The sequence below is a fragment of the Lutjanus erythropterus genome, chromosome 2 (assembly GCF_056507025.1).
Source record: "Lutjanus erythropterus isolate fLutEry1 chromosome 2, fLutEry1.hap2, whole genome shotgun sequence".
Lineage (NCBI taxonomy): Eukaryota > Metazoa > Chordata > Actinopteri > Lutjaniformes > Lutjanidae > Lutjanus > Lutjanus erythropterus.
The window spans coordinates 32264415-32280500 of NC_139318.1; the positions used below are offsets into that span (position 1 = coordinate 32264415).

Below are 16086 nucleotides of genomic sequence, written 5' to 3' on the forward strand. Positions count from 1 at the left end.
GATGGTTGAACCTGTAACAGCAAAAGGAAATAATAATTACTTTGTATTTCAAGCACATTTTGTGTCTTTTATCATCCCAGGTGCTCCAGCCTTGACCTCCAGACAGTTCAAAGAAGCTGACTTTGTGCAAGTTGTTGAGTTCATGGATGAGGGCTTCAAGATTGCCTTCGATGTCAAGAAAAAGACGGGTAAGTGAAAAGGGAGACAGATTACCACAAAGCCCAGTGTAAGCAAGAACATGTGCTTCACTTTTTGGTCCTTTATTAGCTTGAAAATGTGTATTTATGACACTGTTTCACACCAGAAGGCGTCTTGGTCCTTTTCCATTCCCAGTAGCTCAGTTTGTGATGCTGTTGCCCCCCAAGCTTCAGGGCTTTTATTGTGAAGAATTTATAGGAAATTAAATGTTTATCCATTGCTTTATGAATGCCTGACTCATCACAATGCCTAATCAGTTAAATACACAGATCCAAATGGATAGTCCTGTTCTAAGAAGATCAAACTGAATCAAGATTGTTTCACGTAACTAATGTGCTGCTAGAATTGTTAACATTGAACTTGAACTGAGAAAAACACATGCATTTTGCATCTCAGTCAGTTTTAATGATTAATGAATTGTCAGTGTGTTCAACAATTGGTTAAGGAAAATTAAGAAAAATTGCAGCCCTGTTGCCGACGTGCCCTTTCCCACTTAAGACATTAGAGGGTTAGAGGGTGTTAGTGGGTTTTTGGTCCAGTGTAAATGGGCCTTTAGATAGTACTAAATGCTGTATTTTATATTAAACTGCTGGATACTGAAACATGGGGGAAAAAAACAACACCAGTGGTGATAAAACTAGCTGAGCCTGTTCTCTGCCTCTTCTGTTGTCTTCTCCAGCAAAGCTCCAGGACTTCAAGAACTTCCTTCTTCAGGATCCAGAGACAGTTGCTCGCATTGCTGAACTGCGCCACCGTGTTGAAGCTTTCTCCAGGCCCTTCCCCATGCCGGGCTTCCATGACCATTAAACAAGCCAGTTTAGAGTTCGGGGGGCATAACAGCCAGGCAGCAGAAAGCTGGCTGGGCCAAAGTTTGCAAGGAGAACGGAGAAACATCATGGTAGTGAAATGTGGTTGGTGCCTGTGAATCGTGAGGACTCTCTTCTTCCAATCAGATCTGGGAAACCACATTTTTTTTACACTTCTTTGCAGTAATCCACCAATCTATTCTTGTAAAAAAAAAAAAAATATATGGCCTCAATGTTGAGGTAAAGAAACAATAAACTTGGACATATTTTGTAGAGCTGAAGAATACCTATTTTCTATTGTATGTGTAAACATCTCTCTCAGTTTTCACACCACCAGTTTTTTTTAATGTGGATGTGTGGGAGGAAGAAACGATAACATGTCAAATCAAACCAGTCAAACAATGACCAACAGCTCGTAGTGTCGTGTCAGACTGATTAGTGTATAATTAGTTGTTTAATAAGACGCGCTGAAGAGTCTTACTGCTGTAAAGAGTCTTAACTAATGTCACTGATGTATGTTATATTTACATAGAGATATGTGCATGGTAGCTTTCAACTGTCAAACTGTCCTTTTCTGTTCATGAAACAAGGTACACAAAGAGGTTTCACAAGATGAAGAGGTGTTCTGCCTTTTAACTGTTGAGGGTGAAATTCGTTTTTAAAATCAGAAATTAATACAAAATGTTATAAAAGAATATAATTTTTGAAGGTTAGACCTTTAACTTGTCTCTATACTAGAAGGGTCCAAGTGAGATTACACAGGTGGTAGAGTAAATAATTTTTTTAAATATACTATAATCCACTATAGTAACCCTACAAATCACAAACAGTGCTATCAAATATCACGTGCTTCAGTAGAATTTAAGGGGAATTAGATTGAATTAAAAAAACTATATCCATCTTGTGTGAAAATCTATTTTTTAAAGGTATTTTCTTTTTACACTGCTTTAACTACTTCATCTTTTTTTCTTCTAGCATATTATCAATATCAGATTTTAATTGCTTTCTACCAAATGGAATAACAGAGATGTCATACTGGATTATTTCATACTTTCCTTTAAGTGTGTTTACAAAGAGTTTATACTTTTCTATGTCTTATTTAAAAAGAGTTAACTATCTAATTGCCATCACTTCACAAACATCTGAAGGTTTCCAACATCAGCTGATTTGTTGTACTAGAAGAAAAGCGATTTGTCAAGTAGAACTGCCTGATTTAAGTATCATTTCACCCTGGGGCTCAGTGATGGAAACTGTGAAGCAGCTTAATTTGATAAAACATTTTCAGAGTATTGTGTTGTCTATCTGGTTCACAGATTGGAACTATTGTCATTATCACTGCATCAGTGAAGAAGGAAGATTTCTGTTTGTGAAATGGTCTTAACGCACAGTCGTGGAAAGGGTTAGAGATGGTGTGGTTACTTTCTTTGTTTGCAAAACAGCTTCTCAAGTGAACCAAATCATACAAACCATCCACATCACACCTCATTTAGAGCCAATAGACTAGACTTTGCCAAAATATACAACCAAGTATTTTACTACAGTGTTTGTCTGTTATCACCTCTGATATGTTGCCAGCCATTGTACATCAGCAAGTTTGAACTAACTTTCTTTTTTATTAATTAACATTTAATTAATAGCTGAGTCTCAATAAAACGTAAGAATGCAAACAATAGTTTGTGTGATGTCATTTATATTGATATACATCACTTGTCACTTTCTTTGTCAGAACCAAACAGGTTTAAAAGACATCTAGTGTTTGGAAACATCGTTTTGTCAAAATATTCTTATGTTGATGTAAATGATGGAGCAGATGTGTTTGTTTATGACTTTTTACTGAACATGCCACTTTGCATTCATGAGATATAACCATATATATTCACTGTACTCAAGTACATCTTTTAGGTACTTTGTTTCCATTTCATACAACTTTATACATCTACTCCACTAAATGGAAATACTGTACATTTTACTCCACTATTTATTTGATATCTAGGTGATTTACAAATAAGATTTTACATACAAAACATGATTTGCTTCTAAAATATTGAGTATTTGCTGTATTTGATATAATCTCTTATAATATTTGGGTATACTTCCTCCACTGTTGCTTGGAAATTATTTTCAGTCCTAAATGTTTTTCAATTGTGGCCAGGGGTTTAACTACAATTAGTCAAATTAAGCCATACTTTGTTTACAGGGTCCAGTGCCAGTGCTGCGTCAAAGTCTGTCCATATAAATATGTTTCCCCTTACTGTAACCTGACCCCAACCCTACCCTAACCCAAACATCTTTATCTGTGCTATCCTTATAGGCTAGGCCATAACCTAATCTAATTCCAAACTCCACAGGGGGGCGCTAGGGGAAACATTATCTGAAGGGGCAACAGACTTCAGAACAGCTCAACTCCACTCAGCTTTATTAACACCAGTGGTTCTCAAACACCACCACCACTGGTGTGGCATAGAGTCACTGCAGGGGGGTGTGGATGACCAGGGGAAAATACGGTGTGAAACTAAGTTGAATGAATAAGATTTATGCAGGGAAAATTAGCAAGAGTGTGCTAATACTATCATGCTGACCTTTATTTCACCAAAATTCAACTGGAATTTTATCAGTTGCCCAACCATCATCTACCCCTTTACCATAACCTAACCTAATTCCTTACCAGTTCCTTACCCCTCAAGGTGGTTCCATGGGAAGCACTATCAGAGGGGGAAACAGACCTCAAAACAGCTCAGCTCAGCTTTATTTAGGCCTCTAGCATGTCTCACATAGCCCAGTGAATTGTAGTGAATAACTAACTAAATAAATAAATATATGTATATATGTGAGCATGTATCTGTGTGTGTGTGTGTGTATGTGACTGTGAGAATATTTTGATTTATAATTATTTTATTGTACTGTTTTTATTTTTGCATGACTGTTTATTTTGTATTACTGCTACTGACTGTTGCACTTTTTCTTATATCATTGTAGACACATAATCCAAACACACACATCATATTATTTGATAAAGTTAAAAAACAACTAGTCATTTTTCTTTGTTTTTAGTATTGCAACAAATATTGTATCAGGCACATTTTGTCATTGGCATTGAGGTCTTGGTATTGCTTGTATTGTAATTATATGTATTGTATTGTTACTGTTGTCTCAATTATGTTTATAGTGGTTGTCTGTTTCCAGTAATTGTTTTTGTTACTGTTTGTAGTGGTTGTTTGTCCATGTTTTGTTTTTACTACTGTTTGTCTGTCCATGTGCATATTTTATTCTTAGTTTCCTTGTCTGCTTTATTCTGTTGTATCTTGTGTTTTATCCCTTAAAAGCCTAACCAGACACAAGGACTGCAAAATAGCTATGGCTGCCTAACATATATATAACAGCTAGGTGACTGTAATTTGTTAGTTAAAAAAATAATGATAACAAAGCCTGTGAGTTAGCTCAGAGCTAGCTAGTTGTTGGTGGTGCCACTTCACTCAGGGCTGCAACACAAATCTAACGCACCCTACTTGACGGGGCGGGTTATTTAAACCGTGCATGCCCACCGCCCATGTTTGGTGTGTTCACCTGCGGCATCACAAGTTCACAACTCACCTGTTCACCCGGTAATCCGTCTGAACACACTGTCCGCCACTGCTGCTGTCTTCACTGCGCATATGGCATTTTATAAAGAAGCTAACCAACAGTAGATAATATGGCTCAATGTAACATTAGCTAGTTTCGCTGTTGCTAGCTGCTGTTGGTATGGTAACAGCAGTTCTGTTCAACGTACGTTACTCACACCGGATTCAAACCGCCATTTCAGGCCCGAAAAGCTACAGTGAACAACTTCGGATCGTTACAACTTTTTTTCCAATGAATGTAGCGACTGTCCGAGAAGATGACTGCTTCACCAGGTAAGTGTTTGTTTTTTTGTGCTCGCATGGCTGTTATGAGTTGCCGTCTTGGCTCTGTTTGTTTGAAAGCTTTCTTGTATCTGCTGTTTGTTCACGCCGATGTGATTCAACTGTTGTCTCGGTGGCTGCTGGTTGCTGTTGGTCTGATGCTTCTGTAATCATTTTGAATGAAGTTTTCATAGTGGTTGAGGTTAACTGGTTGGCTGTTTAGCACCTGAAGAAGCTGTGTACACATGTTGGAATCCAGTGGTATAATTGTCACGAGCTGCTGTTGTTTTGGAGGGGTTTCCAATTGACTCAATGGAAGTTGTCAAGTAATATCATGCAGTTAGAGTCAAACTTGACTTTTGCCTTGCAAACAGCACATTGCTTTATTGTTTTTCATGTCATACTTGAATCTAATGTTCTCTTATTTATACTTCTACTTATCAGTGTGTCTTCTGCTGCCCCATATCACATATCATTTTGTAAGGGGTTAGTGTGCTCAAAGGTATTCATTTCAATAATTTTACCAAAAACAGCAAATGGGGAAAAAAAAAAGTGTGGAAAAAATTTGAAACGCACACTGAAATACATAGTCCAAAGGAAAGTAAAAAGCAAAAAGAAACGTATTTAAAAAAAAAAAAATGTAAGAAGCAAATGAAACGGGGGAAAAAAAAATGTATAAACCAATTTGAAATACATTAAAAAATATATTAAAAACAAATACAGAAGTAAATACGTTTGGATAAATGAATACAGGGAAAAATACTAAGGGAAAAACAATACTGAAATAAAACATAAACATTAACACCAAATAAAAGCAGAACTATCAATTCATGTTACAAATTAATTTATGCCTACATTAAATTTTTGTATTGTATTTGTTGAATTTAATGGATTTTTAATTTTATTTTTTATTTATTTATTTATTTTGGCAGTAGATGGTCCTCCATACATTTGAGGGAGTTGCCAAAAGCCCAGTTTTTTGTTTCTGTTTATTTATTTACAAATATAGACAATTGAAAAAGACAGTGTATCTCCAGACAGCATATTACAGGCAATAATTGCAATATTGAAAGCTGGTCAGGCTCTTATGTGCTTGGACTTACTTATTTCACCTCCCTAAATAATAGACTATAGAACTGTTCAGTACATGAAGAAACACATCTTTAAGAACTCAACCAACTATACATATTAAATCACCCAATCAGAAGCTTTTAGCAGTGCAGCTCTTCTCTCTGATGACTGAGCGCACAGTTGTTACATTACATCCTTGTTTAAATCCTATTAAAAGACTGTGAAAGCCACAGCAACAGTCATAATCTGATAACTGTGTTGTTAATAGCTATTAATCTTATGCAAAGTGCTTGTGCAGGCTAGTTTTGTACTGAGCTGGATGTAACAGCTAGGACTACCAACAGACTGAACGGACTACTGATATATTATTGGCACGTCTGCTAATTTGCAAGCTCTCCTGTAACAGTGCCGCCTGTTTATTATTATCACATCACTGTTTCTGCTGTGCTGACTTTAATGTTTGCTTGAGGAGGGGAGAGGTCAGAGACTAGAAGCCAATAATGTATCTACTCTAGTCTGTACATATTCATTGGTAGAGCAATAGTTGAATGCTCTGGTATTTTTGTTAATTTGAACATGTATTGTCAGGGCATAGATAAGAATCATACAAAGTGTCTGATTATGAGTGGGTGTTGCCTAAGAGGAAGCATAGTTTACTTCTATACCCGTCATATTTTTGTTTATTTGAAATAAAAGTTGATGGACACCATATTTGGCGATAATGCCTGGTGAGTTGAAAATAAACTGAGATTCTTGTTTAGTGAAAACTTGGAAATTCTAGCATGGAAAATCATGGTCATTAATTATAGTAAATTGTCACTGTGCTCTCTTTTTTGCACATCCTTAGGTCATGGCTGGCTTATTTTTTTTTTATTAAAAAAGGAAAGCAGAAGATCTTTTTTTGCAGAGTAAAATATTTGAAGTTCCATAACATTGTTCTTTTCCCCCTTATTTTCACTTTTATTGTATCTGTATTCAACAAATGGCTCAACAAAACAATGTCAAATAATGACATCTTCTCCTTTTGAAGAAAATAATCAGGAACCAAAGGGGAGGAACTTATATTTTTTTGATTTTATGATGGAGTGCCATAGTTTTGCAGTATTCTGACAGAATGCCATATGTATAAATCTACATAGATGAGACCTTTTGAAACAGCCAAACAAATCTTGCATGAAGCTGTAGCTATACAACACAAGAGATTCAAACTTTGTACACCAACTCATAACTCTCCTGTTAATGTCTCCCTCTTATCCAACTTACAAAGATGAACACTGCTGTCAATCAAACAGAGACACAAACACGCTCTTCTAGCCAATTGAGAGGAAAAGGAGCATTTTTGATATTCCCCCAAAGACAATTTGTTCTTTCTTAAATATAAAAAAAAACTATTAACAAGGCAAAACATGCTGACAGTATTTTCTGACTACAAACGGTGATGACTAAATGTGCTTTCACTTAAACTTCAGTGTTAGTGTTTGTGATAAATAGGGTCAGGTCTGGTTCACAGTCGGACACTTCTTCAATATGATTAGCATCAGTACTGGACAATCCACACTAATGGGTTAGCCTAGTTTGTCATCTCTGAACAATATTTAATCAACAGTTGCCTGTTGTGCAAACTACTACTGCTAGTGATGTGCAGATTGGCACAGTTCATCTGAATCCACATGAAAGCATTAATTATCCACCCACACATTTCCCATTTAGAGGCCCATTGTTGCACCTCTACTATCACTTTATGTGGTGCAGCACAAGATTTCCGGGGAATTTCTTTATTGCATGTTGTGTTTATGGATGAATATATTCTTTAAAGATTTACTTTTATGATTAGAGAGACTCCTTTCATTAATTTTAAGTGTTTTAATGCACACAGTAATGTTTTTATTTAAGCAGCAAAACTAAAAATCGCAGTTATACTTGATATGATAGGAAATGCTCCAGAGGAAATAGACTAAACAGTCAAAGAAGTTGTGATGCTGTGCCTCTTGTGTAATTGTGCACACAGCGTCTCCTGATGTTGAGATGTACCCTGTTTCACACTTGCAACCCATCCACTATTAACCAGAATATGTTTATGACCCTTTCTGCCCGATTAGCAGATTAACTGCAGTGCCTGCAGTTGTAACTGTGATCTGTGCATCGGTAAGAGATGCTCACTCTATCCCTCTGTCATTTTTGTCATTGATACCTACTGAACCAATATGATCTCTGTGCACTGGAGCCATAAACTGTAGATATTGCAATGGACGAAGTGAGGCCAAAGCCTGGTGGCAGACTGCAGTGTAGGTCATAAATCCTACCTCCCAAATGATATGGGCCAAACTAAAACATCAAAGCAAAAAATTTGTCCCACAGATGGTTTCTATCATTATAGATAGCTCTTATCACTCTGATACTTTTTCTAGTGTTCATATTTCTGATCAGTTTGATTTGAATTAGTTATTTGATTATATAAAATTTGATGATATTGCGTATACTCTTGCTCCTAATGACGTATCCAGGATATTTTAGCTTCAGTTTTGTACAGTGAGAGGAGGTGGAGAAGTGTCATACATCTTTTACTTGTGTTGTTAATTCTAACACAACACAATAGAAGACAAGGACGGTTTCTTGAATAATGCTAATAATAGAAAGTTCTTCAGCGACAGTATGTATACAAGTGAACTTGCGAGCAACGTTCACACACAGTTCTGTTTGTACTGAGGTGGGGGGATTTTAAGGCTGCAGTTTTTTGTTGGTCATTTTATATAATGGAGTATTCTCTTTACCCCATGGAGGAGTTAACACAATTTTTCCGTTCCTGAGGAGAAGCAACGCAGATGAGCGATATCTTTTAGCAGCAGAATGGATCGTAAAATCACTCTGTAAAATGAATAGGTCCATAAGCAAGAAAAAGTGCTATGAAAAAGTGCTCTTCAGTTGTAATTGTCATAATTGTACACAGTATTACCCATCTGGTACATTTCCTCATAATGTTGGTCATATATCAAAGCCTTAAAACTCCCCTCTAATCTGCCCTCTGCTGTTGTAGAGAAATTCACACACACACACACACACACACACACACACACACACACACACACACACACACACACATACACACACAGTTAAATGTATGAAATCTGAAATGAAAAGATGATAAAATTCAGTTCCCTTGGTAGCTGATATGACAATAAATCACGTCTGTTTAATGAGGAGAGGGATAAATGACAGTGTCAGCAATTAATTAGAAATGTAACTTCAGTCTGTCATGTTTGTGTGTACAGTATATGTGTAGATACAGTTTGCATGAATGCTTGAATGTACCTCTGTCACTTCAATACCTGCCATAATTAAACATGGCAGAAATTGCTGCGATAGTGAAAAGATCTAAAAATAGATAGGAAGAGCTGTGTGGTTATAATCATGTTCCACTCATATTTAGACATCCAAGCCACATTAATGCACTGTAATTATCCCATAATGAAACATGAGCACTCCTCGTAGTGTAAGAGGCATCACTTCAGTGTGGGCGTGGGTGTCTGTCTGTACAATAATCCTAATCCCCATCCTAATCCTTCAGTAGCACTTCACCTGCTGCCACTACTACTGCTAATAACAATAAAAACTTTTATTCCTGTAACACTATTGTAGAAACAGTTAGACAAATTCTGCACAATAAGGCATATCAAAACATAAGAATGGATATGGATGGAAGGAATGGATAACATGTAGAAATGTTTGGGTGGAGGAACATTTAATTAAACTTGGTAAAATGTAAAAAAAAAACAAAAAAAAAACTAAAATACATGACAAGGAAATATCGGAATTATATGCGGTGCTAAAAAGGTGGCATTGGTTGTGCCCAAACAAATGCAACAAAGCTAAAGAGCCATCCACACCAAGAACTAAATATAAGTACATCATTTAAAAAAAAATGTTCTAACTCAAGTGGACAGCAATACAGGAAAAAATACAATGGTTTTTAAAACAATATATTCATAGTTATTGTTCTGGCAATCAATGTAGTCTGTACATGCCCACATCGTCCTGAGAGGAGATTTCATCAGGCAAAATTAAAATCACTTGTCTCCATTTACAAAGGGTTTACAGGGTGTATATGGCCAAGTGTAAGAGAAAAAATTGAGAGGGATAAGATAAATAAAGTCAAAATGTCTAGTTTAAAGTCAAACTTTCAGTATTATTGGCAGGCATAAGGAAAACCAAATATAAATGGAGGAAGTTTTTTTTTTTTTTTTTTGCATTTTGCATTTTGCATTTTGCATTTTGAGAATACAGTTGAAATACGATTTCCACTTTTCAACTTTATTGTAAAATTCTTCCAATGTTTGGTACGAACACTGAACATGGAACACTATTGTGGATATTTTGACTTTATTCACTAAATAGAAAATAATGATAATAATAATAATTCGCTTCATCCCTCGTATTATGTTTGTTGTTGAGGCAAATGTTTTATGTATTTGTTGGGGGTGGATTTTGAATGCAAATCAAATAAATAAATAAATATTTAAAGCAATACAATATTAACGTTTGATGGAATCAAATGTCTTTACTGTCCTGCCTGAAATTTGGCTTGCAGCAAAACCAGACAGTGTACACTGACTTTGACTGTAGCAGCACTGTGCACAGGCTGTTAATTTTTACTTTTTACTGTGGTTCCTGGTGTTGTGCATGCTGGCTCACTGTCAATGTCATGGCTTACTGGGTAACTTGTCACCTGTGTTTTTTCGCCATGAGTCAAAATGTCTGCTGTGAAAAAAGGCCCATTTCTTCAATGAAACATTTGGCTTTAATTTGAGGAATGTTGGGGTGGGGGTGGAGTGAGAGTATTTGACAGAAAGGATATGTCTCTCTTTCCATATACATTAGATTAATGACAGTAAGATTGTACGCAGGAGGACGAGAACATCTTTCCACCATCACTCATTTGTCTAATAGTGTCCCAGATGTGGGAGAGGAAACCACATCTGACACTCACTGCAATCCAGGAAGCTGTAAGAGTGTGTGTGTGTGTGTGTGTGTGTGTGTGTGTGTGTGTGTGTGTGTGTGTGTGTGTGTGTGTGTGTGTTAATGTAGGCAGTGTGATTGTGCCTGCATGACTGAAAGAGAGCCAGTTATACCTATTTTATACACGCATTTCCTTTTTTTAGCTTAACCTTAAGTAAACAAACATTTTGTCACACCTGCAGGAAACCTGCAGCAGGAGGCCAATAATTGAAACCTGTTTTTTTTTTTTCACCTCCTCTAACTCGATGGAAACTCTCTTCACTCCTGAAGCGATGAGGGATTCTAGGAACCGCCGACGCAGCATAATTCTTTGTCCTGCTTTTCACACAGTGCGAGCTATTCTCATGCTGTATATTACAAACATGCCGCTGGCATATTTAGCAATTCATATAGGCAGGATGTTACCTTGTACATTGTCATATTTTTAGAGGAATGTGCTGTCTGTTTTCTCTGTGTTCACAAGTTGCTCTCCTGTGTTGTACTTTAATGGATCTGTATTGGTCAGCTCAGCAAACTTACATAAAGTTTGAATACTTTGCTAAAGCATTGTGATATTCTTATCACACAAAAATACTGAAATACAAAACCATGTCAGTATATGGTGATACAGAGGCTGACATGTGTCATTAAAATTGATTTTACAAGAAATACTACTACTCCCACTACTACTACTACTACTACTACTACTACTACTACTACTACTACTACTACTACTACTAATAATAATAATAATAATAATGATAAATGTTAACCTACATTAATACTAAAAGTAGCCTGTGAAACAAGCAGTTGCCCCACATCAAAGATGCAGTATGTGGAATTTCCTGGAAGAAAAATCACTATGAATTCTCTCTAGACTAACTCAAAAAAGTCATTTTCAAAACATTTGCAATGGGACAGCATAAACAGAAATCACTGCTGAACCGTCTGTGTAAGATCAGAGGGCTGTACTATGAAGGAAGCTCAACACAACCAGGCTTTCTTTGAATGAGCTGGCTCGGCAAAAATTCAAACTCTGATCACAGATAACGGGCATCACAGCGGCGGCTATCAACTTTGTTAACCCAGGGTTTCTTTTTCAGACTCTGTGTGCTCTCTATTTAGGGCATCATTTGACTCTTCTTCTGCACAGAGCCACCCACTTCAGTCAAGATGAACAGGTTACTATAATGGAGAGCTATGGAGAATATAATAAAATATACATTAGCAAAAAGCAACTTGCTGCAAATAAGACGAGAGGAATGCTGGCAAAAAAATTGCTGATCGACTTAATGAGTTCTTAATGCCTCTTGTTTATTTCTAACATGACAAATGCACATTAAGGAATGAAACTTTATAGAGCAAATTTAAACACGATGCTGTTGGTCTGACCAGACTTATAATGGTCCCCAGACTTGGCAGCAAATCAGGATCAATTTTAGAAACAAAGTATCTGTAGCTCCTTCATTCTACCTCAATGTGTGGATGATCTACTGTGTAACATCTAAAGTGTTAAAATGACCTGAAGCACATGGAGGGAAAAAATGACTGCATCACCAAACTGAGGTTCCTGTGACAATCCGGTTTTATCTAGTGAATTTGTGAATGCACAGCCCAGCAACTTTGTACGTCTTCCCTCAGTTTAGAATCTGTATTGCTCATAAAGAATATAATCAGGAAAAGAATCAGTGAAAGTGTAATGCTTTTACAGCCGATTTAATCTGAAACTCTGAACATAACCTGCTCCCAACCAGTTTAGAAATTCACCATAAGTTACCATGGTGAACCAGGCAGGTTAAAAGAGAGCCACCTTTGTGACATTGAAAACTCTGACTTAAGTCTCAACATACCTTGCTTACACATTAATCTTGCTTGGTAGTACCGCCCTCAGATATCCACTTATTTCTTTTTCTTGTAGACAGAATACTTAATAATAAAATGATTTGTACTCCAAGTTTGAGTAAAAAAAAAAAAAATACAGATGATTTAGAAAAATCAGAATAGCTCTTCTTGCCATTGTTTTGTGCAACTGACAAAAAAAAAAAGTTCCTTCCACTGACAAAGGCTATGGATATGTATTACATATTTGTTTTTCTTATGTCGTACAGTGAAACCAAGAAACACCTCAACCTGTTTAAAGTAAAACATACATTAAAAAAATATATATTAAAATATAATTATATATTATAATATAATGCCAAGTAAGCATGTAAAATAAAGATTACATAAAGTTGAGATATGTACCACAATAAATAAGTGTACATTTTCTCACAAATACTTAAAGTGTCCTCGTCATATGGCCAGCTGAACCAGGAAGTAGGTCTATGCAGAGAAATGCACCTTTTTCTAACTTAAATTTTAGGTACCAAGGAGCAATGTGTAGCACTTGTGCAAGCAAGAATGAGTACAGCAGTGACAGCATCTGAAGTTCTCGCTCCAAAGAAACTCATCTTATCTTGTAAACATGGACAAAATACACATGAAAAAGTTTTGTTTTTGAGATGCAACATTTGGCCATTTGATATAAATGCAAGCTTAATTTGGGGACGTCATGTTTTAAATGTTTTTGATTTACCTATTTATTTTTTTCTAAAAAACATGGATAAGGGACATTGTGATTTCATGGTTTGCTTGAATCTCTTGGCCACCAAGATGACACTTGTTGTTGTGAAAAGGTGACCATTGTACTGTGGAAATGAAAATTTTAAAGAGAAACCTGAAATGTGCTACATTAAGATATATTTAATTTTTACTAGAAACATTATAGCAGATTTCCTTTATCAACAACTTGCAAAATATGGTTTTGTGAGTCTGCCCTTTTTAGGGCAGTACATGCACCTTGTCGTCTCAGAATATTTTGTTGGGAATAAAAGTCTATTAAGAGTTTGAACAAAAGCATCATCTAACCTGACAACCTCTCCTGCATAAGGTCGCTCTGTTTAGAGTTATGGACAAACACTGGTTTGCTCTTTGATTTTCATGTTCCACCTCTGGGAGAAAACATTAAAGGATGAAAGGCCCCGCTATCTCCACTGGATCAGTGGATCTGCCCAGGGCCTCGCAACAACAGCCACACTACCCCGATGTTGCCACCGTTGCCTCCTGTTTTGCAGCATGTGTCCTATTTACTTATTTATTCGTCCCTCCTCCACCCACGACTCACTTCTTATCTTGCCCATTAAAATTAATCCTCATCTAAAAATATCTACTCTTGCTCGTCAGAGAGGATGTAATCGAGGAGGAGATGGCCTCTCTCAATTCCGCCCCCCCCCCCCATTTTTACCTCGATCTCACTGACAAGTGCTCAAGTGTCTGTTGAGAAAGTGCTCTCACTTCAACTTCTGAGGTGGAAAAATGACAAACACAACCTGTGTTTGTAAAACTGAGATCTTAATCACACACTGCCATACTTCACTGCCTTCTGAGGCCTGATTCAGATTACATGTCTGCCTTAATGTTTGCTGTTTTGGAGAAGAACTGCGTGGGTTTGTTGACACAGTCGCTAACAGTTGAAGCCTTATGAATGTAGTAATTTAGCTCTATAGTCCTATTTTATCTGTAGCATGATTTGGAAAAATTACTAAAAGCAGGCAAGCAAAACATGTTATTAAAGAAAGCTTAGAACTGACATTTAAAGGGATAGTTTGGGATTTTTGAAGCGTGGTTGTATGAGGTACTTATCCATAGTCAGTGTATTACCTACAGTAGATGACAATTGGCCCGCCCCCAGTTTGGAGAAGCAGAGAGGAGTACCAGCATGGAAGCTAAGTAATGACCAACCAAACTCCATGGGTCAGATCAGTAATTTTATCTCACAGAAAGTGGGAGTTGCTGGTGTGCCGCTGCCTCAAGCTGTTGCTGCTGTGTTATTGCGTGACTTCAGTGTTTTTTAAAGGGTTAGTTCTGGATTCACCGAAGTCACACAATAACACAAACAAACTAACAGATTGAGGCAATGGTAGACTAGCAACCCCTGTTTTCTGCAAAGTAAAATGACTGATTTTGCATGGAGTTTGTTTGGTTTGTGTTCAGTTCTCAGTACTTTGTAGTGTCTAACTGAATCTTTGCGACTTGAAGTACAATTCCTCTCCTGTGTCCCTGTTTGTACTTTCAGGTATCTGCCTTATTTTTTCAGCTGTATAGGAGATGTGTTAAGTTACTGCTGATGAAAATACAACATTTCTTGATTTTGCTGCTTCATAATAATGGCTGACTCAAGATGAGTGCATTCAAAACACACCTTCAAGCAGGTGCAAACTAATTACTGACAGAGGCAATAAGCCTTCATTTCCTCTGTTGGAAAAAGATTAGTGTGTCCACTTGGGTGACATGTTTGCGTCTACTGCAGAGTCACTTCACCTGGGGATGAATGTCGATTGTACCCTTTCCCACTGAAGACAAAAGCCAGATGTTTGTGGGTGCTAGTGGGTTTTTTGTCCAGTGTAAAAAAGGCATTATGGATAAGTACCTCGTACATCCTCTCTTCAGAAAATCCAAACTATCCCTTTAAGGAGGGACAGTGTGTTCAGGTGAAGTCACATTTGAAGTGCTGGAGACTAAATGTGTAGGATGTGAATGGCATAAAAAAGAGAAGAGAAGATACAACATAACAAATAAAATCACCATACTCTACAAGCTCTTTTCCTAATTAGTAAATTGTTTGATGGTGGGCTGCTGGTGTGCGTCACCCTCGGCCTTAGAAGTTTTATACTGATACTAACACACTGAGGCAATGCAATCACAACGACCTGCGAGGCTGTTCGGGTTGGATAATAACTGTCCCCCCTCTGTGTGTGTATGTGTGTGTGACCTTGTGATTATGCCCCTGTGTGATGCTTTGGCCCGGCTGATTACCTGTCAGCAGGTTTTGTGCATCTGACACAAACACACACATACACACACACACACATACACACAAATCATCACCCAGCAACAGACAATACCCACTGGGCAGGTCACCACACTGTTGCAGGAGGCATATTGCTGTTTAAAAGGAGCACACACACACACACACACACACACATAAATGGGCCCATGCAGGGTCTGAAACATAGATTGTCTATTAAGGAGCATATTAGGAGAACCCAGGGGTCTGACATTGAGACAGTTTGTGTGCCATTAGAGTGAGACTTTATGTT

General features: G+C 37.1%; 1 protein-coding gene across 1 annotated transcript in view; it reads left to right on the top strand.

Annotated features, from left to right (window-relative positions):
- shmt2 (serine hydroxymethyltransferase 2 (mitochondrial)) overlaps positions 1-2676 on the top strand; it is a 30463-nt gene extending 27787 nt beyond the window's left edge. The window contains exons 11-12 of the mRNA XM_084737419.1: positions 81-188; positions 878-2676. Coding sequence (XP_084593545.1) covers positions 81-188; positions 878-1005 — 236 coding nt within the window. The 3' untranslated portion in view covers positions 1006-2676. The remainder of the gene's footprint in view (positions 1-80; positions 189-877) is intronic.
- Positions 2677-16086: the final 13410 nt, after the last annotated feature.